This window comes from Clytia hemisphaerica, unplaced genomic scaffold, assembly GCF_902728285.1.
Source record: "Clytia hemisphaerica strain Z4C2 unplaced genomic scaffold, Clytia hemisphaerica genome assembly, whole genome shotgun sequence".
In the NCBI taxonomy this organism is placed as follows: Eukaryota; Metazoa; Cnidaria; class Hydrozoa; order Leptothecata; family Clytiidae; genus Clytia; species Clytia hemisphaerica.
Window position 1 is genome coordinate 340,773 of NW_027103598.1, and position 25,657 is coordinate 366,429.

The 25,657-nt window shown below is 33.2% G+C and overlaps 1 protein-coding gene across 8 annotated transcripts in view; it reads right to left on the reverse strand.

The window, feature by feature from the left end:
• Positions 1–25,657, reverse strand: part of LOC136801882 (putative leucine-rich repeat-containing protein DDB_G0290503) — a 66,360-nt gene that overhangs the window by 32,322 nt on the left and 8,381 nt on the right. For 4 of the 8 annotated variants that reach the window (XM_067058546.1, XM_067058544.1, XM_067058547.1 and 1 more), the window contains exons 2-5: positions 23,663–23,743; positions 22,797–22,868; positions 22,154–22,364; positions 19,584–19,786 (exon numbers count right to left, since the gene is read on the reverse strand). In XM_067058546.1, the coding sequence (XP_066914647.1) occupies positions 19,584–19,786; positions 22,154–22,364; positions 22,797–22,868; positions 23,663–23,743 (567 nt within the window). Of the gene's footprint in view, positions 1–1,875; positions 2,362–6,650; positions 6,983–9,882; positions 10,096–19,583; positions 19,787–20,498; positions 20,683–22,153; positions 22,365–22,796; positions 22,869–23,662; positions 23,744–25,657 lie in introns of those variants that run through there. The other 4 variants (XM_067058549.1, XM_067058553.1, XM_067058550.1 and 1 more) reach the window with 4 other exon arrangements.

Here is a 25,657-nt window from a genome sequence, read left to right on the forward strand (position 1 = left end):
AATATCACCATCATGGAATTTGGCTACTCAAGCTAAGAATTCCATTTTTAGAGCACAGTCTATTATAAATTGTCAATTACCCCCGAGTAAGGCTCACTCCTTTCACAACAATTCCATTTTATGATTGAGGCGTATGCACTAAATGTTAAATCTAGGCTGAATTAGGATCCTAATTAGGAACCTAAGAATGCTGTAAGATTATTTTAGGATGATTTTCCAAAAAGAGTTAAGAATTTCCACGATGAAATGGATTTAAACCAATCTTTAAAAAAAAAGTGTGTAGACGACAAATGACTGTTACGGTCAACAGAAGTCAACAGAAATACCAACAATTTGAAATCAATACAAAATAAACAGTTGTATGACAGACAAGTCATTTATGTTTAGACAAAGTTGACAATTTCAATAAACACTGGGAGATACCTGATACTTAAATATTTGACTCATTCACCCAATAATAATAATATTAATCATAAGCATGACATTTTTACGGCAATTTTTTATCTGATCTCAATCCCATGTGAACAGCATGGAAATTTCGTGAAATTTTGAACAATAATGCTTCGAATAAGACAAAATTAGGCCTAATCAAAAAACCTAAATTGAAAAACAGAGCTTAATACAAACAGTTGCGGCTCGAATTAATCAAAAATGAAGTAAGAGGGTCTGTTCACTGAACTTTATAAAAACCCTGGAGGATTTCAGACATTATTTACCCTGGAGGCAGTTTCTCAATACCGGTTAAGTAAAATCTTTTTAACGAGGTTTTTTTAAAAGCGTTTGGTCACAAAGTAATATAGCGCCGTTTGTCGTTGGGCAAAGTTTAACACAATGGCTTCTTTGCGGGTACCACTTTAAAGAAAAACTCCGGGATCAAAAATAGCGGATAAAGCTTAGTCTAGGGTTCAGTGGTGGTTGTGGTACACTTTTTTGCTCAGAATTTCATGCACTGACCGTTAGTATGAATCATCCATACTACAAAAAAGACTTTATACAAAACAAAAAATTGGAGCGAAACTGTTTCGATCCGTTTAGCCTATAACGTCGTCTTTTCTGACGTTTCAAATATTTAGATGTCCACACAGTATTTGGGAACCATTTTGTTTAGAACTGTCTAAAAAGTTGAGAGGTATACAAAAATCCAGAGGTCTGGAATCTATCGAATCAACAAGCGATTAAAAATAATATTTTCTTTTTTTCGAAATGTTTGACCCCTCTTTAATAAACACAGATTGTATTATGGTTGGAAAGTCTCAAATATTGAAGCAAAGGATTTTGAATCTCTTCAACAGCGTAAACAGTGTCTGTAAATTTAAGAAGAAAAAAAATGATTGCAATAGAAAGGCAATGTTGTGTTCAAAATGATATTGGACGTTAGAAAGTTATTTTGAGTGGACTTTCTGGATTACGTAGAGAGAGAGGTTAAAATGAAGGAAAGAAGGGATCATAACAAAAAGGAAAAAGCGAGACTAGAAATCAAAACAAAAACACGACTAGGATGAAAGGGTATATTTAAGTTTTGAGGGATAAATCAATAACAAATTGATCAAGACAAAATGAATCAGAATACCCGAACGGTAACAGAATCGGAGATTTGGAAAATGTAAAATTTACTGAACAACTGAATCAGGGATGAAAATGAAAGATCAGTTGTAATCAGGGAATTGTAAAGAGCTTACCGGACAACTGAATCGGGGAAATAAAGCTAGATGAAGAACTGAGAAAAAATTGGGGAAATGTTAAGATATACTGAACATACAAATCAGGGAGAAAAATGAAGAAAATCGGGAAAATGTATAGAACTTACCGAACAAATAAATCGGGGATGACAATAAAGGAAATCGGGGAAAATTCGGGGAAATGTAAAGAACTTACAACGGTCATCCATTCGAATTTCATTTTCTCCTTCTTCTCAAATCAACTCACCCAAACAAAAACAAAAACACAAAAACTGTGTCACAACAACAAAAAACGTTTTTTATAAGAAGAAAACCACCACGATAAGATGGCTGACCATACTAAAAGTCATTAGCTGAAACAACATCCAACAATAATACAATCTCTGTCACACCAAAAGAAATATTTTCTATCAATGTACGTTCGTTAGAATTTCTTTAACGTTGTTGTTATTTGTCAGTAAAGCCAAACGACAAACGAAATCTCCTCTTTTCCCCTTTAACACAACACAAAACAATCGCTTCAAAAATTTGTTTTACTATAATCCAATCTCAAATACTGTTGGGGTAGCAAAAATAACAAAATTCCCTTCTTTTCATGAACAATCAACTCTGTCTTAAAAATATCCAATCTTTCTAAAAAAAAGTCAAAAAGATGATGTTTTTTGTCAGCACATTGGACTTGTAGACAATGGTGATGCAAAGATATGATGTTATGTGTGGTTGATGTTTTCTCAATCAATAACAGACAGATAACAATGTCAATAAACAACAAATAAAAGTCTAATCCACGATTTTAAACAGTGATGCAGCTCGATAAAACTATATGATAAAACTCGATTCGATCATTAGTCGATCTCTTTTAGCGTAAAATTCTTTCACAAATTAGTAATCGATGTTATCGATTTTAAACGATGATGAACCGAGGGAACCTGTGTTCTTTGGTAGTATAACGATTTGGTCGATTACTAGATGATTTCCAATCACAAACAAAATGAATACCATCTAACAGATAAAAAGAGCCTGCTAAAAAATGTCTCCATCAAACAAACGAATACAGTAACTAAACGTCTCAATAAAGCCAAATAAGTTGAAAATCGAAATACAGAACGAAAAAACACACAATTAAGTGAAAATGATTTCTTGTTAACAAGCCAACCTTAATGAATCTGTCTGTTAAAGTATTTTCTCTTTTCAATTTCTCGTCAAAAGAGAGACAATATATTAAGACATAGACAGGATACTACGCTTTCTACTACTGTATGAGAATGACGACAGAAAATACAGTTATCATGGCATACCTCCCTATTATTTATTTTATAAGAATATCATCAATTTTCTTCTTTATAAGAGTCATGATGAAATATGCCCAATACTCATTCAAGGGTATGCAGAAAAGTTTGACAGGAGGCTAAAACAATCATGGTTTGAGGTATACTTTAAAGTTTAAAAGGAATGATATCATACTATCACTGTCCTTTGTAGAAGATGGACCTTCCAACTCAGCCGGCACTCGACGTCGTATCAACGTCCATTTGACATTCATAACGTCCAAATAACGTTATTTGAACGTTAAAACAACGTCGTGTGCTTGCTGAGAAGTTCCCAAAAATGATTTGAATTATTGTGACGACTAGAATCAAGTCTTAGGAAAATCATATTATAAGAAACTGGAGAAGATTATATGTGTTCTTATATAAAAAATTGTAATGAGTAATAATGAGATTTTTGTCAAAATATGAATGGAAACAAAACAAACTGAACATGAAAGAGAAAGAGAGAGAGGAGAGGATGGAATAGAGAGAAGGAAGAAATTAACCAGCATTTTAGTAATTTAAGCGTCATTAGCAATTGCTGGGTGTTTTGACTGTGTAGTGTACAGCGCTATAATAAAGGATGAATATCTCAGAAGTTTTTGAGTCGCTAGGTGGAGAAACTTCAAGTTAACTTTACCCAGAAAAAACATTTATTGACACCATAATATCATTGGATGAGAGGAAAATGGAGAAATCTAGGTTTAAGGTCAATTTCGTCATAAGATTTAATGATTTTTGAGAAATGTAACAGGCTTGTATATTTTTCAAAAAGTCATGATAATATTCTATCTAAGCAAGTTAAGACCGTGCCAAAATCTTATCAAAATTTTGGTTGCAACAAATATAGGAAGTTGATTCTGTCAGGGACAGAAAACGATGGGTAGAATAAGCAATATATTTTGAAGTCGACTCAAGGTAAGTTGTAAAGAAAAATTTCATAACGTTTTCAAACTGGATCCTACTTGTAAAAACTTTACTTTATTTTCTTCTACACGTTTTTTTCATAAGAACATCCAAAATTTTTGAAGACTTCGGATGTCGTTAACTTTGTTTAGATTTAAGCGTAAAAATGTTCTATAAATGTTCTTAATCTTTAAATGTTCTCAACTTGTTTTTAAAATTTTGGCCATCAAAGCCTCATGTTCTTACATAGTTTGTTCTTATAAAAAAACGTGTAACTTAAGTTTATCTTCCAAAAGAGCATCGTGTCATTGGAATCAAAGTCACCTAGAAAACATTAACCCTACACTGTAAACCATCAAAAACATTAAATTTATAAACTACATACAAGGAAACCTTCTTCCAAGCACGAAATCGACTATACTTTTTTCTCGTTTGGTTCTGCCTGCCTGTCTTTCCAAAAAGGTAATACAAGGCCAGACAGTGGAATCTTAAAAGTCATCCAAAAAACGCAATCAAACTAGACACTACGCACAACAAAAACCACGCAGCAAGATTTCTCCATCCTTATCTTAGTTCAGCATCTTAATTGAGAAACAAAGTAAGAGTTTGAAGCGCCTACAAATCCTTTCAGTGATCTTGTTAAGCTCTTCACATTGAGTTACCATCCTCCATTTTCCATGTGCAGTACACGTTTTTTATAAGAGCAAACTATATAAGAACATAAGGGCTTCAATAGTCAAAATATTAGGGACAAGTTAAGAACATCTCAAGGCACAGCACCCGATTTCTTGGACAAATAAATAAGAACATGTTCAGGCTTAAAATTTAAAAGTTAAGAACATCCGAAGAATATTTTTGAATGTTCTTTCGCGAAAAACGCAAATTTTCTACAAGACTCCTGGATTTTCAAGTATTTTAAGACACCCTTTTTACGAAAAATGCTTTATAAATTGTCATAGCCTACTTTGTCATCCCTTTAAAACTTCGAGTCAATAAGAGCCTTTGTAATTCTAGATCTTCTATTTTTGCTTTCCAGTATATCCTTAAAAGCAAAACTAGCAATTCCTTATATCGTGTTAGATAAAAGAGCGACAAGGGGTATTGAACACTTATCACTACTTCGGCTAGTGCGAATTGAGAACAGTTTTTGCAATGTCAATCTTTCAATATCTCCTTTTATCGAACAGACATTAAACTACGTAACATTGGACTCTTGATGGTAAATATCAATTTCTCCCCCAATACACTTTCAAAACACAGTACACTCTCTTAACTCGAACCTCTTTAACTCGAATGTCTCCTTAATTGAACAAGTTTTCTCCCTGAAGTTAACAATGCCTTATAAGCCTTACTACATATCTCGAAATTTCCTTAAGTCAAATAAATTTATATTCCCCGTGCGTGTGCGAGTTAAGGACTTTCCGCTGTATTGTCAACCCCAGTAACTACAAAAGCTCATGTTGCTCCAGAATTGATGGAAAAATAATCGGAATACTTCTGAGAGAGAAAAAGAGAGAGTCGCGAGTTGTGAGAAAATTGCGCAAAATCGCAAGCCAAGAAAAACTTTCCAATATAGACCTCGAAACATAACTTATTTCAAGAGGATGCCAGTTGTTTGCCAAGAAATTGCTCTGTTTGTTTGGGAATCCTGCGTAAAATTAATTTGTAAACCATAGCTTTGAATTGGTACATGTTTTTTCTTAAGTTCATTCGCGCTGAAGCTAGGGGCATATGCATATGCTTAAGTTTCTATTGTTTTTGAGTCGAAATCTCAGCCTGACCATGCTTATAAACGTTATGTTTATAAATAAAAAAAACGTGTAAGAAAGAGAACAGAAGAAAATTGGTGAAATTCAAGACTTAATGTTTTGTACGGAAGCACCCACCCGGATGTTTGTCACTAAACTTGAATTTAGATTATAAAACTAGTGGCAATCGCCCGGGCTATTTTGGGTACTCCATTTAAAACATTACATCATGAATATTATGAATTTAAACACCTGCTGTGGTTTGAGAAAGGTTGCCAAGAAACATCAGTTAATATTGCGGTTATGGACCGGCTTTGATAGTTCAATATCTCAAGGTGGGATTCAAATACGGTGTCGTTTAGCAGAGACAAATTTCTGATTTTAGAAGCATTGCGACCATAAGAAGTGACAGGAAAAACTCTTTACTTCGCCACTTTAAACTCATCAAGAGCCTGGATCAAGTTTCAAAATAATCATAGAAACACTTAAAGGTACGAGAGACAGATATAAATCATAAATCTTTTTCCTTCCTTAAAATGTTTTGATAGATTTCAAATAGTCTTTTGTAATTGTCTCCAGTTTCTCCAGTGTTAAACATAAAGTTGACCCTCTCTAATTCGAACTTTAAGAGAACAGAATAAGGAAAAGATTCGAATTATGGAGAGTCTGAAGGTAAATTGACCAATGTTCGAATTACGGAGAGATCTAATAACAGAAGTCTTGGGATTGGAGCTAGAAGTGTTGTTTCAGTTATATCTATCAAGACTGAATATCATACAAGTTCAACTAAATTGTCTTTGGGGACATGGCTAAACATATAATAAACAGAAACAAAACTTGCTCGATTGGAATACGAACTTGAAGAGAAAACACCTTATTTCAAATATGTATTCTAGAGAGCCATGGAACCTAAAATTGGCAATAGACTCGTCTAATCTTAGATTCCACATACGGGAATCTTTTTTTAAGTCAACCAGCCAAAAAACTCAAGAGCAAAATATCTATACCTTGATGACATCATAGGCCGCCTTTTTGAATGACATGATGGCAGCAGAAATGCGTACAAGGCGAACCACAAGAAATAATCAACCAGCAAAAGTAAGTAACGACACTCAATAAACGAGAAATTTAATAAAAAATTGGGCCAAGACTTCTTTTCAAGTCAAGCCAAGCCTCTTATTTTTTTCTCTTGACAAACATGTTGATGAATCGTTTAAGAAAGGTCGTTCAGTCATTTCATTGCTTCTCGTCTTCCCCCAAACAAGCAAACAACTGAGTATAAACAGATTTTGAAAAAAGTCGAGAGCAAGCTAGAAGAAGATAATGTTGTTTTGAGAGTTATAGGAGGCCATGTTGAACACATTTTTTGAGGCATTGAGAAGAAGGGTGTGTAACAAGCTTTGAAGGGCTAGGAAGGATGGTTTGGAGCACTTCCCCGGAGGGATATTTTTGATGAAATTATGTTGAGCTAGTGTAGATTTGTTCAGCGATGGAGTGTTGAGAACAGAAGATTGTTTTTTGTTTTTATGTTCTGTGTTCTCCCCCGTTGAGGTGTTTAGGGAGAGGATGTGAGAGAAACAGGGCAAATAAACATGAAATTATTTCCCCACCTTTTTTTCGATTCATCGACTTTCTCGTCTGGTTACAGTTCACGAAAGTTTGAAAGAAGAATTTTCACTATTTTATGTTTTTGAATTGGAGATCTTGCATTGTTTAGCAGCCAAATCTTCGCAAACCAGACACAAAAGACTCTTTGGATGAAGTAAATTAAACCCCAAAAATAGGTATGCAAATTTTGACTCTTTATCTGAAGTTCTTTTAAATATAAGATTCTTATAAAAGAATTAATCGTAAAAGATTTTGTTAAGGAACTGATTTAAGGTTTTTCAAACAATAACAAAGAAACTTTTAACGATAATCGGTCAGTTTGTGACATTTTTTGTACATTGTATTCCTATCAAATCTAAAAGTTTCCATAGGAAATACAGTATTTTTGGTTTGGTTTAATCGAGACCAAAACTAAAGTCCATTAAAATTCAGTGTTCAACTTGATTCTTTTTCATAGAGAAGACACCAAATTTGGTCAGGTTTAATCGAGTTGACAGGCTTTATTAATCCAAACATTTCAAGTCCCCTGAAATTCGATCTCTTCTTCTTGTCATCTATCAAGTACAGTTTACATTAAATTAGAAAGTAAGGTCCGAGTTTTTAACTCTGATATGAGTAACTCAATAATTTTCAAAATATTTTGAAAATAAAGAATGAACTGTTAACTCAAGTACAGTTTACATTAAATTAGAAAGTAAGGTCCGAGTTTTTAACTCTGATATGAGTAACTCAATAGTTTTCACAATATTTTGAAAATGTTAAAGAATGAGCTGTTAAACTCAAGTACAGTTTAGATTGAATTAGAATCATACGTGAGGTCCGAGTTCGAACTCTGATACACTCTTCTTTATATATAAGAACCGGTAAAATTTTGATGGGGCTCGACTGTTCTTAATTTTTCGACACTTTGAGCTTCAAATTATCCTATTTTCATTTAAAGGGTGAAATTGGAAGTATTTTGGGCTTTATAACCACTTTTTACTACTTCCAGGTCGAGCAGTTTTTAAATTGTTTGGCGATTTTGTGCCTCATCATTCTTATAGGATTGTTCTTAAAATAAAAACAGAGTGTATGAGTAGCTCAATATTTTTTTAACTACACTCCTTTATTTATAAGAACTTTATAAGATCAATGAGGAAAAAAATTCCAAAATTGCTGATCCTTGATCCTTGAATTTTAGGCAAATGAAGGGTTGAAGTACTAAAAATAGGGTAATATTCCAAAAGATTTTTTGAAACAGTTTCTTTCAAAATTGAAATGCTCTACAGAGCATACAATAAACAGTACAGGCCAAGTAGGTCAGAGACAAAATTTTATTTCATTATTCTATTTTCAGTAGAAACAAATTATAGGAGCTTTTTCAGGGCTTAACAATATGAAAATAGACTTTTTTCAAAATGGCTGGTAAAACAGTCTGGTAAACGGTTCGTTAGGTAAATAAGAGATGATAAAACAGACGTCAGTCAGTGATTTTAAACGATCTTTCTCAGACGTCATTCGGAGGTTTCAGGCTAAACAAGTATCAGCTAACTCACATTGACACATTGAAATTATGCAATCTTTACGAAATTAAATCTTGGAAAACACATTCTTTTATGAGAACATTCAAGATTTTTGTTCTTAACTTTTTGAATTTTAAGCTTAAAAATGTTCTTAACATATTCTTATTTTCACTATTTTGTGAATATTTTTTGTCCATTTTTCTAAGTGATCGCGTGTTTTAGAGCCCTCAAAGCCTTTAAATGTTCTGAACTTGTTCTTAATTTTTTTGGCCATCGAAGCCTTATGTTCTTATATTCTTGTAATGAGTCAGTTGAACAAAAATCCATTTTTACAAAACCACCTTTTTTCACAAGCAAACCTGGAACCAGTTACAGCTTAGCAAAAACACAAACCATATAATTTTAACATTGCTTAACCCAAAACAAATTTATAGGATAACCAGATAAAAACACTATTTGGGACTCAAATGAGGTATTTAATACTTCAAAAATCTAAACACACACAACACACAACAAATTTCAAAAAGACATCTTTCAACAGCAACAACAAGATTAATCGAACAAGGTAGAAGAAAAAGACTTCAAAGCCTAATCCAGCGATCAAGGCTTTTCATCATTCCCTTCATGTTTTCTTTGGACAGAAAACAAACTTTAAATAAAGCAGATATCCTTTGGATAACGTCAGACGAAGTGTTCTTGACTTTTCATGGAGATGATGATCAAAGTTTCCAAAACTAGATATTATACTACTTTAACTGATAGCCTAGAAATCTAAGCCAAATTGATTCAGTCAATTGGTAAAATCTGATGGTAAGTTGTGACTGAATATATTTTTGAATATATTTTTCAAAGTAAACTTAAAATTCCGTACATCATAAAAATCATGATCTGGAGATCAGCACAATTTATAGTTGAGTATCTTTAAATCAAACCTCTTTAACTCGAATGTCTTCTTAACTCGGACATTTTTCTCGTCCCTTAAAGTTAAAAATGCCTTATAAGCCTTACTCGAAATGTCTTTAGCTTGAACAAATCTGTGTCTCTCCGTGCGGGTTAGAGATATGGAGACTCCACTGCACTGTATTATTCCCAGGAAATGTTAAATGATAAAAATACAAAAATCACTCACGTGGTTTGAAGTAGGCATCCCAAAGAAATATCAATAACAACAAAATATGAATCTTAAAGGATGAAGGCACCATGGATTCCAGAAACCACATTAACAGAACATATTCAACAATCTCTTAAACTGTAGAATATGCATCATTCATCTTTACTATAATAGAGCAATGATTATCGAAAACCAAAGGACTTCATTATCTTAAACATTGCTTAGATGCTTAGTACTCACTTGTGAACAATGCGTAATAAACCGTGGTCAGAATTGTAATTGCATTTGTGTCATAAGAACATTCTAAGAACATAATTCATTCCATACAACAAAAAAACTACAAAAATAGGTTCAAAAGAATAGAAAAAGCATATAACAGAGTCTAGCCAAAAAGCTTTAACAAACTAAAGAGATATGTCTCTCCAACAACCTTGTTTGAGAGGTATCAGTGCTTTTAGTCAATGAATAAGAACACCTTAAGAATACTGTGTTCTTATAAAGAAACAGAACATGAGGATGATTATAAAGAGGTAATTATATAGAATTTCATTTAACTGGTGTCAAAAGAAGTGAGTAGAAAAGCTATTAGTATTACAAGGCTCTCTCCCCCTAGAACAATGATGGAAGGATTAAAAGGATAATCAGCTCGTCTCTGGTGAAATCATCTCTTGGATGGAGAAAGAGACTTAAGAGTAATCTCCATATTAGGGCAATGAATATACACATCTTTTTTATAAGAACATCCAACATTTTTGAAGCCTTCCGATGTTCTTAACTTTTATGGGTTTCAATCCTAAAAATGTTCTTTATCATAATCTTATTTTCACCATTATGTGAGTATTTTTGTCCAATTTCCTAAGAAATTGGGTGTTTTCGAGTCCGCGAAGCTTTGCAATGTTCTTAACTTGTTCTTAATATTTTGGCCATCGAAGCTTTATGTTCTTATATAGTTTGTTCTTATATAAAAACGTGTATTCGGTTTTCAAATCATTATATTTACAAGCTAAACTAATCATATTATTCTAAAAATGCTCACTTAAAGAGCAGTATTTAAATAAATTGCTAAACCATATGTTTCAGAACACTGTTACGTGTGAAGTTGATGCAGTAGAGTTGGAACTAATAAAAATACTAACTATCTACAATCTACCTAGCTTTTTTAGCCTGAAGTCAACTGAAAAAGTGCGTCCGAGTCATATCATCCACTGGAAGGAGCTTCCCCTTTATTCTGTGAAATAGAAAAATTTAAGAAAGAGACTTCGATTTCCCATCCAATCTTTGAATATAGTTAGAAATTTTCACACCATCTTTCAAAAACCAAATATAAAATTTCATTCGTGAAAAATTCAAAAATCCAAATCAAAAAAATCTGCAGAAAAGAGTTATTTTTTATATAAGAAAATTTTTGGTTAATTTCTTTCTTCCAGACTACCACTTGTAGACTAGGATATTAGGGTAGACTGGGCCTTGTGCTGGGAAATGATTGGTGAGATTCTACGAATATTCCATTATGAATAAAGAAACTGCTTTAAGAACGTTCGAATACTTATGAAATAGAAAAATTATATTCAAAAAAGTTTCATTCGTCATGTTCTTACTAAAACTTTATTAAAATCAGTTCTATCGGTTCTATTTACAGTGAATATTCTGAGGGAAAAAAGCTTTTTATAGCTGCAGGTTCAGGAAAAAGGGGACATATATAATAGCAAGTTAATCTAGTTTGTCCCGTAAAAATGGTCTACATTATACTAAATCGAATGTAATCTGAAAACGACTTAATCATATTGACTGTAAAAAAATTCGCCATAAAAAATCTAGTCATTTTGAAATTCTGATCTTCAAAATATCCTTATAGTTTCCAAGCATTCACTTTTAAATTTTCCCTCCAAAAGCACTTAACAATCATACGAAGTCTACAATGGATTTACCACTTTTTGATGTTTTAAAACACACAAAAGTGTAACTTTACTATCTTGTCAGAAAATCAAGTCTTGATTTCCGAAAATCTCAAAATCTCAAAGAGAATTAATATACGAAACAGGATATATCTTAATGATTAAAACATCGATACCTTGTAAAGTAATACACCTTTTTATATATAAGAACAAAGAATATAAGAACAAAGTAAAATTGAGAATATTATAAGAACATCTTAGGTTTTGCAGAGACACTAATACATGCAATTTCTTCAGATTCATTAGGAAATTACATGCAAGTATACTGAAAGTAAAACATTTTAAGAACGTTTTAGGCTTGAAACTTGAAAGAGCTTTGAACATACAAGGTTTTTAAAAGATTTGTGATGTTCTTATAAAAAACGTAAAAATAAACTCAACGAATGATGACTAGATAGGAAGCGTCTCAGATTTCTTAACTAAAGCCTAGTAAGGAATCTTATCTTTGGATTTCAAGCTTGTTTTTTTATCAGAACATAAGGCTTCGCTGGTCGAAATATTAAGAACAAGTTAAGAACATTTTAAAGCTTTGAGGACTCGAAAACACCTGATTTCTTAGGAAAATTGACAAAAATACTCACAAAAATTGGTGAAAATAAGAACATGTTAAGAACATTTTTAAGCTTAAAATTCAAAAAGTCAAGAACATTCGAGGGCTTTAAAATTTTTGATGTTCTTATAAAAATACGTGTAGTCAAAGAAACAGAGGAAATCTCCAGCTAGGAACTTCATAAAACTTTGTTTGTAAACTTGACGAACGAACTGAGAATCTAATTTTCTTAATTCGACATTTAGACAGACTTAAACATCCGACATATACTTTGTTTAGCTTAACAAGCAAACTTGAAGTTAAGGTAGACTAGAGGATTTACATACACACCAAATCTAAGTGATCAATTTTTGAATTTCAACCTAGTCTAGAACTGATGATAGCATAATAAGCTACAATCCTCAGAAATCGAAATCTCAAAGGGGTAATAAGATGGTTTGAGGTATTTTGCCAGTAAATTTCTTCCATGCTTTTGAGAAAAAACCTTCCATCTCTTTTAGACTAACTCTTTTCCAGAGTTAAAATATCAAAGTCGAAAGGAAAATATAATTTTGACGTATATATAACTTGTAATTCAGATTCTAATTTTCAGAAATTGTAATTCCTCAACTTTAGAAAAGACTTAGACAAAAAGATATGGAGGTTTTTGCTCAGAACCAGAGGGGAATCTCTCAAACTATCTGATTATTCATTTAAAGAAAACTGTCCTCTTAGTTTACTTGGGACCCAGTAATATATTTTTTGAGGTAACTGCTCTAGTTTTATTCTTGTAAACTGTTGAATCGTAAAGACTATCATCCATATAGCAGTCAACCATCACAAGAAATAAACATAGCGAGTATAAGCCTGAATTAAACAACATTTATAAATAAAATCATCATCGACAAACACACAACACAGTATCAAGGTATTTTTCAATTGTTGTTATTTTTGCATGATATGATTTCAGTGTTTGTTTATTATTACCAGTGTCTCTTCTGTGTGTGTTGTTAAGCTATTCTCACCCTTCACTAGAGGTTTTATTGAATCAAGAAATTTCTCACGACAAATGTCGTATGTAAGAACATATAAAAGACTTCGATAGCTAAAATATAAGAACAGGTTAAGAACATTTTAAGGCATTTCGAACCAAATTTCTTAGGCATTTGCACAAAAATACCCACAAATTGGTGAAAATAAGAACAATATTAGAACAGCCGAAGGGTTGGAAAATTTTGGTTGCCCTCATAACAACAAGTACTCTCTTAAGAGACTTAAAAAAATGTTTAAAAGTGATACTTGGATTGTTATATATGCTTTTTTCAAACATTTGTTGGTCAAACCTGGTGTTGAATGGTGATATAAAGAATACGGCTTTCATATTTTGATTTTTCAAACAATTAATTGATCAAACTTTGAAAACACAGAACAGTACCTGAGTTATATAAGCTCAATTGTAAAGAGACCATCGAATAGACTTGGAGTCTTTGCAAAGGCTCCTTTAAAACATCTTAAAAGTCAAAAGTTGTTCTAATAAAAAAAACTGTGCTAAGTGACGAAAGATTAACCTCTTGACAAAAATCATCAACACCTTAAACTATATCCCCATAAAAAAATTTCTCTTTAATCTAAGCAGTGAGAGGTTTGAATCTGGTTAACAGGACACAAAAAAAGAAAGATATTTCTTAACACATGAAAGCAAATTTTTTGGTTAATAACTTAATAATCAGTCATAAATTTTCTGGCAAATGTTGATTTTAGGGTTAGCTTTTTAAGCAATTCTAATAGTCCTTGTATCTACCTTGATCTTTTAAGGAAGGAGACATAAAACGGATTCAACTAAGATCCACTCAAACCTTCTATCTTTTATCTAGTATAGTCTTCACAGAAACTTTCAACAACCAAAACTTTGTGCAGAGATTATAAAAATATTTTTTGAATCAAAACAAAAATCCATCTGCAGACATGCATAGCACCATTTACATTTGTACCTTGGCAACCTTTTGGCAATAGAACTTTAAAGTTAATCAAGTTATACATTTAATTAAATAAATAAGCTCAGTAATCAATCCAAGTTAGAATATTATCCAGCACATCTTGTAAATATGCAGAACTTTAACAATATACTTATTCTACAAAATTTGGGGTTGAGCTGGAGTTTTTATAAGATACTTCACTGATTGGTCATTTGAAGTAATAAAAATGACGCGTTCTTCAAAAAAAAGTAACAAAATTTTATTACAAGTGAGATCAAATAAGAGCTTATAAAAACTCCAACCAGTCCCAAACTTTAAAGGGTGTAATGACTATGGACCTAATTTAAAGTTGTAGTCTTTATATTTGTCTAGAATTCGAGCTTTTTCCAACACGAGTAAAAGAGCGGCCAAAAAAGCACCAAACTAGACCGACACACGAGAGACGAAAAATGCAGAATCACTATGTAGTTGTAAAGAGTGAATCGTGTATGTGATGAATACTCATTCATTCGTTTCAATTGGTTTCATTATCCTAATCAGTGTAAGATAAAATACTTTAACTCAATTATTCATTCAACTTTCTTGATTCATCTTTTTAGCTCGAACTATATGCATAATGTAGAATACAGATGTGTCCAGGTATAAACTTTTCATCCTCCATACAACATGAAAGCCACCAATAGAGAATAAGCTTGATAATTTCGTAACAGATCATGCATTCTGCGCACATGTGCATACGTGCTAGGACAGAGTAATCAGAATCCACTCGGAGATTAGAAAATTGTCTCAAAATTTACAAAAGTGTCTACAGCATGCAAATCTAATTTAATTATATTATTTTACATCAAATAAAACACAATTTGTTAAAAAGTCTTTTTTTGCATTGAACTTGGTGGTTTCAATGATTACACTATCAACCCAGCAAAAACTGCACACGACTTTCTATCCTCATGATTTACTGACAATCACATTTGGTGCAAGCTAGGGACACGAACCTCGTTTATTTATTTATTGCTCATCACGCAGTATAAACATACACAGACAAACAATGTCATTAAAATCTGTAAAATCTATTTGTAAGAATTCACATTGCAAAGTATAGTTCAATTTTCATAGCAGAAGAAAAGTCAATGAACTCTGGCAGTACTGGATGCGCCGAACATAGTGACTATAACATAACAAACTGAATAATGACACACCAAATATTCTATTCCAAGTATCTACATAAAGCGACCGTAGTGCAGTGGTAGAGCATCCGGCTACGGTTTTAAAGGTTGTGGGTTCAACCCCCAGCCAGATCAGAGCAAAGATTCCCAAAATGGCTCTCTGCTTGATGGTCAGCAACTAAGAGAAGGATCAAGGGTAAGTGGAGCAATCCAGGGAGAAAGGTGGCGCCCTCCCCTACCTTCGGGTATACAGCTATCGAAAGGAGAGCCTTCGCCTATCTACACAAAACAGTTCTCGCGCTCTTTCAAGATAATGAACAATGGTCAAAGCAAGATCTTTCGTTTGATGAGACAAAAAATGGATTTTTACACAGCAAGTTATCACGCACATTCTTGAAATGTTGGTGAATTTTAAGACGAGAAAGTTTCTTTATACACATTACTGAGATGGAAGAACTTTTAATACTGTTTCATAGGAGAGTGGGTGAGCTCCACATGTTCTAGCAACCATATTCCAACAGTTCTGCCTGAGATAAAAGACCTTTAAACACTAGTTGATGGACCCTGAAAATTAGTTAAAAACAAGAGATTCTCAGTTTTTTTTAAAACAGTTTTCATACTTTCATATCTTTTGAAAAAATAGATTTTCGAGCATCGTCAATTTTCTTACAACTAAGAAAGGTTTTTACGAAAACAAACTTCCACTATGGCAAACATAGACTAACAAAATCAACAAATCCATAGAATTTGTGGTGGTGTTAAAGGTTTAATTTTTACATAAGTGTTCCCGTTTCATATCAGACACATATTTCATATCAGGACAGTGTCTGCCTATTGTTATATTATGCATAAGCTAAGCATAAAAATGTTTTTCTTTTCCTCTTTCTGAACAATCTTGCTCCACAATCATGTCAATACAATGTGAAAAAAACTTTTGAATTAAAATTGATGAGTAAACAAAAACTTTATAACACAGCATGTATGGGTGTTGAGAAATTCTTTAAAAAGTTAAGTGTGCACATTGTTTTGAGACAAGGTATCTTAAAATTGAAAAATCATATCCATTTCTGGTAGAACTGGTAAAACAAATAATTAGCTGTGATGTTGTGATGGTGAAATGTAATATGGATTTTTATTCAGATAAAACAACGTCAACTCGAACTTTAGGAACCAAACTAACATTTAAAAGAGTTAAACATAAAAAGCATGGAGTAAAACCTTACCTATTTTTCAAAAAAACAATCCCTGGATTTGATTCTTTTCCACCAAACCTTCGACCACTAAAACATTGCAATTTCTTCCTTCTCACACTTCAAACACTCACAACAACAACGAAAAAAATGAAAACAAAACAGTGTTGTCATTTAACAACAAACTTTCCGAAAAACATTTTTAATAGAAGAACAGAATGATTGTTATAAGATCAATACGCGTCTAACAAGATGCATGCAGTACAGATCGCTTTTAAACTATGTTTTCGTCTTTGGTCTGCTTTGAGCCAGTTTTAACGTGTATCTTCTTACAAATAAAGATCGAGTCCTTCAGATTCCACACGTGACATTGTTCCGAACTGGCTAATTAGTATTCTCGAAATTTCAGGAGTGAGATATATCTCAGAACAGAAAGATTTCGTCATAAGAATAAACAAATGTTGTGTTCTTATCAAAAAAATGGCGTGTAATTAAAGATTGGTCATTAGTTTCCTTGAAACACAATGAGGTAATATTATTTTAATGAGCAAAACGATTAATTTATGAAGTATACCATCATGTGTCTGTTTCGTGAGAATATAAGATATACGGGGAAAATGACAAAATCCGTTTTTTATGGAACTGAAGAGTCAATCCAGTAAGACAAGAAGACAAGAGAACATCTGCAATAGATAGAGGGGTGGAAAAGTTGCATTGTTTTAAAGATGTTTTATTGACAGATAACGGATAGCGTTTGGTTGTTGCGATAGCAAAGATTATTCAAGTTTATGGAATTCGAAGAATGTGCTTCGAGGACAGATTTTCGGTGATTTTTGGTGAATTAGTACAAAGAATGATTCGTAGAACCAATTAGGTTGAAAATCACATTAAAGTCGATTTCGAAACTCGTAGCAAGGTCTATGCGAACCCTGTCAAGCTTTTTTTCACCTCAGATTTTATCATCATGAGCGTTTGTTTGGAAATGGCTACGGATGTAGATTACTGAGTCGATAATTTCCAACGCTTTTTTCCTATTTGTTGCGATTTGCCGACACTTTCCCAAAGCAAACCAAGTATTACTACACCATTTTTTATAACAATGGTGTTTCATGGATACTCGTAACTTTTTGGGAAAATCAACTTGAAATATTCTTACGGTTTTCTTAGGATAGGATCCAAACATTTAATTTATATTTCAAGAAAAAAATATAGCATTATTTTGAAATTCTTGGGCATTGATGGGAGATAATTGGCAATTCACATTTAAAAGAATGTAATCTTAGCTTCAGTTGATGGTTGCATTCTCAACATATTCTTAAATTTTTATGACAAATTTTATCTTATTGAGAAAAAGCATGTAATATAATTTTTAGAGCACGTTTACAATTTTCTTAAACAAAGAGAGGTAAAAACTTGATTACTATGAATGCATTCTTTAAATTTCATTTTTTTATCAAACCGAAGATACCATCTTAATAACGTAACGAAACCTTGAGATTTTTTACTTTATCAAAAAATTAAAGTTTCCTTTTATATCTAAGATGGATAAAGTTTGGAGATTTCAAAACCGTTTGAAAACTTTGGGTTCAAACTGCGTTTACCTTTGGAAATACTATTCCAATGTGTTAATAGGCTGCTACTCATCCTCCAATCTATAGATAATCACTAATACTATCAGATCCACAGTTAAACCGAAACGTGCCATCCCTTTCAAACTAATTCTTGTCCTCTCTGGTATTTAAAAGACTTAGAGACATTGTTTTTGTCTATATACAAAGCAAAGCAGTTACAAGAGGAAGATGAAACTTTGTGCTTGTGCGGCGCGAGGGCAAGTATTGTGTTTAAAACACTGTGTAGGCTTAGGCTGGTCTTCGTAAATTTCTTCCTCGCCAGTTATGTTACGAACGACAGGTGCCTTCTTTTGGAACGACGACTACGAACATGATTAGCTCACTTAAAAGCTGCGTTGGGAGCAATTTGTCATAACGAGTTCTGTTCATAAAGTAATATTGTTAAAATAACTAAACTCCATATCTCATTGATACTTTCTCAGAGGCTCGAGTACACCTAAAGCCTTGTATTGTATTGTATTGTATTGTATTGTATTATGACTGATGACATTATAATAATCAAGACTCTGGAACGCGCCTCTTTCATCAGAGCAAATTTTGCGTTTCTCCACCCCGCCATTAACCGTAAAATCAAAATTATGTGATGACTTGTTATAATCAAAGAATTTGGAATTGATCAAATCTGGTAAAGATATTTTTCTTAAAGCAACCGCATCGAGACCGCACGATGTGATCGTCTTAATAAGGTGTGAATGCGAAACTAAAAACATTACGTCAATCGAGAAGATAAAGTTACGTAATCCAGCACAAGATAACGAAAACCATAATCATCAACCAAACGGTTTTATCACAAAATACACAAAGTGGAATCTACTCAGAGAGTTGCCTTTCTACAAATTCGAAGTCCTTTCTTCGAATGTCAAATGCGACTCATTTCAAAGCCGGAATACTATCAAGCAACATAATTGTGTAACTATAATTTACGCTCTCTAATTCGATTTTCAAGGAATCAGGTTTTCATCGAATAAGGGAATATCGAATAGTAGAGAATCGCTTATATGAGAGTTTCTTGTTGACGGTGACTTTTAATATAATCGAATAATGGAGCGTATCGAAAAGTAGAGCGTCGAATTAGAGAGCATCAATTGTATATTTGAAATAGCCGGACTCGTCATAAGCGGTTTTAGACCATGTCGAACTTATGAGAGGAAGAGATTTGTAATTGTAATTTCATTGTCTTTAACGAAGGTTGCACTCCTTCGCATGTTTCCGAAGTACTTGCTCTATTGTCTTAAATCTGCCAGTGCTCGCAGAAAACTGAAAAAAACAAACCTCTGTATTGTCTATCTCAGGAATGGTAGCCGAAGATGCGCTTGAGGACCTTGAAGATCGCATAGGTGACCTCATCGAGGCCAAAGGGACCGAAGGAAGGAATGATGTTTGAGGTAGTGACATTTGTTTGGTGAGATTTGGTTTTGTGTAATTGGAAGCTCTGGTGAAACTGCCAGTGGATGTTGATGGATACGTACTGATACCTAGAATCAAAACATTGAAAATTTGTTGGAATGTCAGATATGTAATATTCGTAAATTATAATATGGTTATTCTTCTAGTCTATGCATGGTCTAAAAAAATCACACAATCTATAAGTAATAAGCCAAAAATTGAAAAAGATTCACAAACGGTTTTTTGCAGAAAAAGATTTGCACCCGGTAGAGTTTGACGGTCTTCAAAAATGTACCATCGATTCTTTTTCCCGTATACCGCCATAACGGCTGTAAACTCCCCGCATATATATTTCCCGCCTTTGCTATCCCTAGACGGACGATAACATCGTTTATCATTCTTCATGAATGAGATAGATTTGGATTCTTTAAGAAAGGTGTTTTTAACAAACTTGACAAACTATAGTTTTGAAGATCTGAAGAAATGATGATCAAAGTATATTACAATAAAAATATTTTATATCAGAACGAATGTGATGACAAGCTAAAGTGGTGAATGAATGTGTCTTGACAACTACAGCTGACTCTCGCTAATTCGAGATCGAACGGGGAATCTTATTTGTTCGAATTACAGAGAGATTCGAATTATAGAAAGTATCTCAAGAGGGTTTCACCTTGACGGGGAGTAAGAATTAGTTCGAATTATAGAAGCATTCGAAAAAAAGAAGTTCGAATAAGCGAGAGTTTACAGTAACGCTATTTTAGTGTGATTCCATAGGCGTGGAACAAATACTAAACGTACCTCGAAACATTGTCTTGTTTAAAAAAGTTAAAGTGTACGAAATTGATCGATTATTTTATCACGACATAGTACAACGTAACTCAAATGATACTGCAAAACCTCTTATAGTCAGATCTAGAACAGCGCAACTCTAAAACTCATACATACAAAAACAACCATATCCTTTCACTCAGGACAAACATAAAAGATATATATAAAAGATTTGATTTTTTATGATTATTCATTCAATTCTTTTAGATGTGGCTCAAAACTTTTCAACCACATTGTTTTAGTTTATGTGGCTTTTTATAGTTTGTCAATTATTGGACCACTAAATTGATTAAAAAAACGTGTACAAAGACATAAAAAAGACTGGACTCACTCTCGGGAGATTGTTACTTCTATATCAAAAGCAGTGAAATCGCGAGATGAGGCTTGATACGGGGGGGGGGGGTACTAGGGTTGGCTGATGAGGGGTATGTGCGGACGGGACCTCCGAAAACCGACCCTTAGAGAGACTGATTTTTGCCGAAAAGGTGACCCTTAGAGAGACTTTTTTGAAAAATCTAATTTAAAACTTTTTGATTTTTCCTGCCCTTAGAGAGACTTTGAAGGGTGAAAAAAACGACCCTTACCGTCCGCACATACCCAACACCCATTTTTGGCTAAGTATTCCTCCCCCCCCCCCCTCCCGGGTACACCATTCGGCTTCCAAGCCATAGCCATGATGTAAGGAATAGGTGAAAAAAGTTTAAATATTTCTCATTTTTAGAGTTTTTGAAAAGTCAACTTAAAGTGGCCTGGGTCTGTTGATTCTGAGATCATATTTTTTCATAGAATTTGGAAAGTGCAAAAACACTTAAAAATACAACGTGCGTTGTGTATATTATTTTGGCTCCGTACACGAACTTTTGAAATGCTAAAAAAGAGATCAGCTGTCAATCTCTACAGTACAAACAAGTCGCATCAATTTGCAAGTCATTTTGACCCATTAGACAAATTGAGAACGTATCGATTAATTAGTGTGTGTAAAATGGTTTACTGTAATAGCTTCTACTTTAATTCTTAGTAAGCGGTTGCGACGCCCAGATAATTACTTAATCCGGCGAACAAGAATCTCGTAAATAACGATGATTTTGTTAACGTAGTGAGAGTTATTGTCTCAATTTATACTGTTTTAGCTCATGTAAGATGCAAGTAAGATGCTATTTTTGAGAGAATGCTTAATGCCATTTCACAGTCGAAATGAATCATGGGTAATCAAGACTGGTTACGCTCTAGTAATGACTGGAAGTCAGTCCAGTTGGCTAGACGCAAAATTCTTACTTTGGACCAATAGTAAGTCGTCATTAGCGCGCAGTGGTCCTGATTACCATTTGATTGTAAAGGGTTAAGCGTTTACCGAGAATGATAACCGCCCAACGAACTCCATTTAAGAACAATGTTGGCAAGAGGATACTAAAACCAGTCTGGTGTGGTATATAAACGACACAACAGGATAAGATTTCCAGACACATTGAACAAAAACAATCGGAAATCAAACTCGGAAACGATGCTTGATTTACAGTGTTCGCTTCATGAAAGCGGTTTAAGTTACTCTCTGTAATTCGAATATTTGTCTAATTCAAAGAAGATCGAATTAGAGAGGGTGAACTGAACGTGAAAACAATGCTTACTTTGTGTTCGCTTCATGACAGGAGCTGCAACAAATGAACTGAATTCTTTCCACCAGTTCTCGTAATCAACTTTGGTCAACGTCTTGAAATAAATGATACTTCGTAATGTTTTGACACCAAAACAAAGTGTTTCACCTATCTCCTTCTTACCATCAAGCATACGGATGAAATCTTGCAGAAGCAGTGTGTTTTTTATACTCTCTTTGTCCGCCTGTAGTATAATAGATAATTCACTGGTCAAAATACATCTTTCAACCTTCAAACCGACAGGAGGCTGGGACAAAGTTTACCAGGGAGAAAATATCATTCACGTTAAATATCGGGATTTATGAGAAAATCAATGCAACAATTTCAGACATTTGAAGCCAGTCTTTCATAAAAATCTTTAATCAAGTTGACTCAAACTTTAAAGGACTGATAGCATGGTGTTCTTAAATCTATCTGTATTAAAAACTTACTGAAATGAAATATTGTGATATACTTTGACCTGGGTACCACTGATTTAATCAAAAAGAGTGTGTACAAAAAGTCAGCTTTTTAGAATTCAAGCGTTAATCGCCAAAGATACAATTGTAATGGTTGATATCTTTGTGTTCGAAAAATCAGCTTTAAAAGTCAGGTTCATATGTGAAGAGATCCTTACCAGATTATCAATAATTGCAAACTCCTGTAATTCGCCATTTGAATACAAACGAAAAAAACTTTTGTCCCATATCTATAAAAATGAAAAAGAATTTTGAAACAACAGGTTCAAAAACCAAATAATTCTTAAGAATTTATCGAATTCAAAGCTTTGGTATATCTTAAAGTTGTATAAAAAATTATTGATATTTAGAACTTTTTTTTCAAAGGGTAATAAAGCTAATGGGTATTGGTTTGGATATGAGTCTTCTTCTAATACGAACTCATCTTTAAAAAGACAGTAATACAATACACCTTTTCGACCGTAGCCGCCAATTGCCGCGCAGGCATTCTTTTGTCCGATTTACCACCCTAAACTCGCTACAATCTTTTTTTACACTTTTTTCTATTGTCGTCTTTAGGTGCGAAAAAAAAGGTTTTTGGCTGATTCGCAAAAAATAAATTCACGCGAAATTTTTCAAAATGCTGATTTGCTCGCGAAATTAAAAATCTTGCGAAGAATAATCCCATTATAAAAGTATGCTTATTTTAATGCTAAATGAACAAAATTGATGTTTTTTATTATTCCACAAGTAGAGAGACATTTTATCCTTTTAACAGTATTAACAACAATACATTAATTTTTGTAAGCATAACTTTTATAAGCATACTGAAGCTCAAATTTGTAAAAAGCAAGCATAATGGTAAACATAGCTTGAAGCTGGGAAATTTCTTCATTCAAATTTTGTTTTGGAAATGGGATAAATGAGACAGCCTTAAGTAGAATACTGTACACCTTTTTGTCAGATTGAATGGGATTATGGAAAAAGTAAAAATGAAAATAAATAATGCCAAAATTGACGATGTTTTGGAACAATTGATACATACCTCTGGAAGGGTGTTTTCTTTTTCCAAACAAGCTTTAAACAAAACACTTTCTTTCAGCAATGTTTTGGAAGGCGGAGTATTCTGAAATATACAAAGAAAATAAGAGAAGATAAAACACATTTTCTTTCTGAAAAAGGTAAAGAAATGAGAAATGGTTTCATTTGATGGTTGAGTGTCCATTGATTGTGACTCGCCCACCTCCTCCACTAGATTTTAGAAAGACTTTTGAAAGACTTAACCCTTTAACTGCCGTGCGTTTTTTTTAAGGTTCGACCTATTTGCCACGGAAAAATGAAGTTTTGACCTATTTGCCGAATGGCGGCATATGCTGACATGAGCAACCACACAGAGTTAACTATCACATTTAGCTTCATTTTCTGAAAAATATCAGGGCCCGGTTGTTCAAAAGTCGATTAGATTAACTCCCGATTAGCGCTAATCGCGATTAGATTTCGATTAGTTAATCCCGGCGATTAACTTCCGTTGTTCGAACGTCAGATTAACTAATCGTGGACATTTTGCCTGTGTTTTCAAAAATCTTAATCTTGACGTCACTTTTCGAATGTTTTCAAAACATTCGAAAATCTTTTTTTGTTCAAATTTCTCACTTCAATGCAGCGACTTCACTTTTTTTGTAGGAAAAAGTCTCTTAATCCTCGTTAATCCTGGGTCAGAGCAGGATTAAAATTTGGCCAATTTAATCGGGATTTAATCCAGATTTAAGCCTAATTTTTTTCGAACAACCGACGGTTCTGCGTTAATCGGCGCTAATCGAGATTTAATCGAGAATTAACCTAATCGGCCACTAATCCACTTTTGAACAACCGGGCCCAGAGTTATAAGTGATATGTGTTTACTTCGAGTTGAAAAATGTATAATTATGAAAAACATCTTTGAAAATGTATCTTAATTATTCAAGTCCAAAAGCCACTTCGCATAGTAATGTTTTTTGGCTCTTTGATTGGCAACTCTGATACCCATTTCCATAACCAACTTTTACCTATTGAATACCTGCTGATTATACGTTCTTAAAATCTAGAAAATCTAGTTTTTTTCTATCTCATAAAGTTTCTTGCTTAGTTTACACTCCTTGAAAAGTTTTAGAAAAGTATTTCTTAAGAAAATCATAATTTAACATTTCAATTCTGTAATTCCAGGTAATTCAGTAAAACAATTTTCTTTAAAATTATAGTAATTTGAAGTCAAAAATTTACTTCCCCCGTTTTAGAGGTGATTGATAGATATTAGATTTGCCTTTTATAATGGTCAAAGATCTTCAAGAAAGTACACCAGAAGGCTCAAGTTTGGCTAAATTTTTCCTGCACTGTAAGGGTCCCATTCCGAAGGCCTAAATCGACCCCCAGGATTTTTATGAAACTATTTTAAAGTACTTCATAGTTTATAAATCATAAAATCAGAAGGCTTTGACATAATTGAAACTATACTGTATTTAAGGAGAAGTTAAGATCTATTTTAATAAGATAGAAAATCTCTCAGATTAGAAGAAAATCAAAGTCAACCAGAAATTCAATTAAAATGAACATGTCTTTGTACAGAAATCCTTTATCATCTGTGACAATCTACAAGATTTAAATGGATGGTTTTATTCATGATACAGTAGTAATGGCTAAAGGAATACAGTGATTTGAAATCGCAAGAGTCTTACTTTTGCTTCTTCAATGTCCCCAAAGTTTACTTTCAAAAAGAGCCCCAATCAATTCTCCAAATGGGAAAGCATTTAAAATCAAAAGAACCTGCTTTCCTGCAAAACGTTTTTAATGATATACATTAGCATATCCAACCAAAAAAATATATAATGAAACAAATAAAAATAATCAAGCCTCTTGTTGCACTGAGAAATCTCTGTGTCAACTGTGTGTGAATAACTTGTTTGTAGACTTCTTTTGGTTTTTGTTGATTGTTTGGAGGAATTGATTAGACATAAATTTTCCCTAGCTCTATTTTTGACAGTTAATAAATGTTTTTAACAAGGCT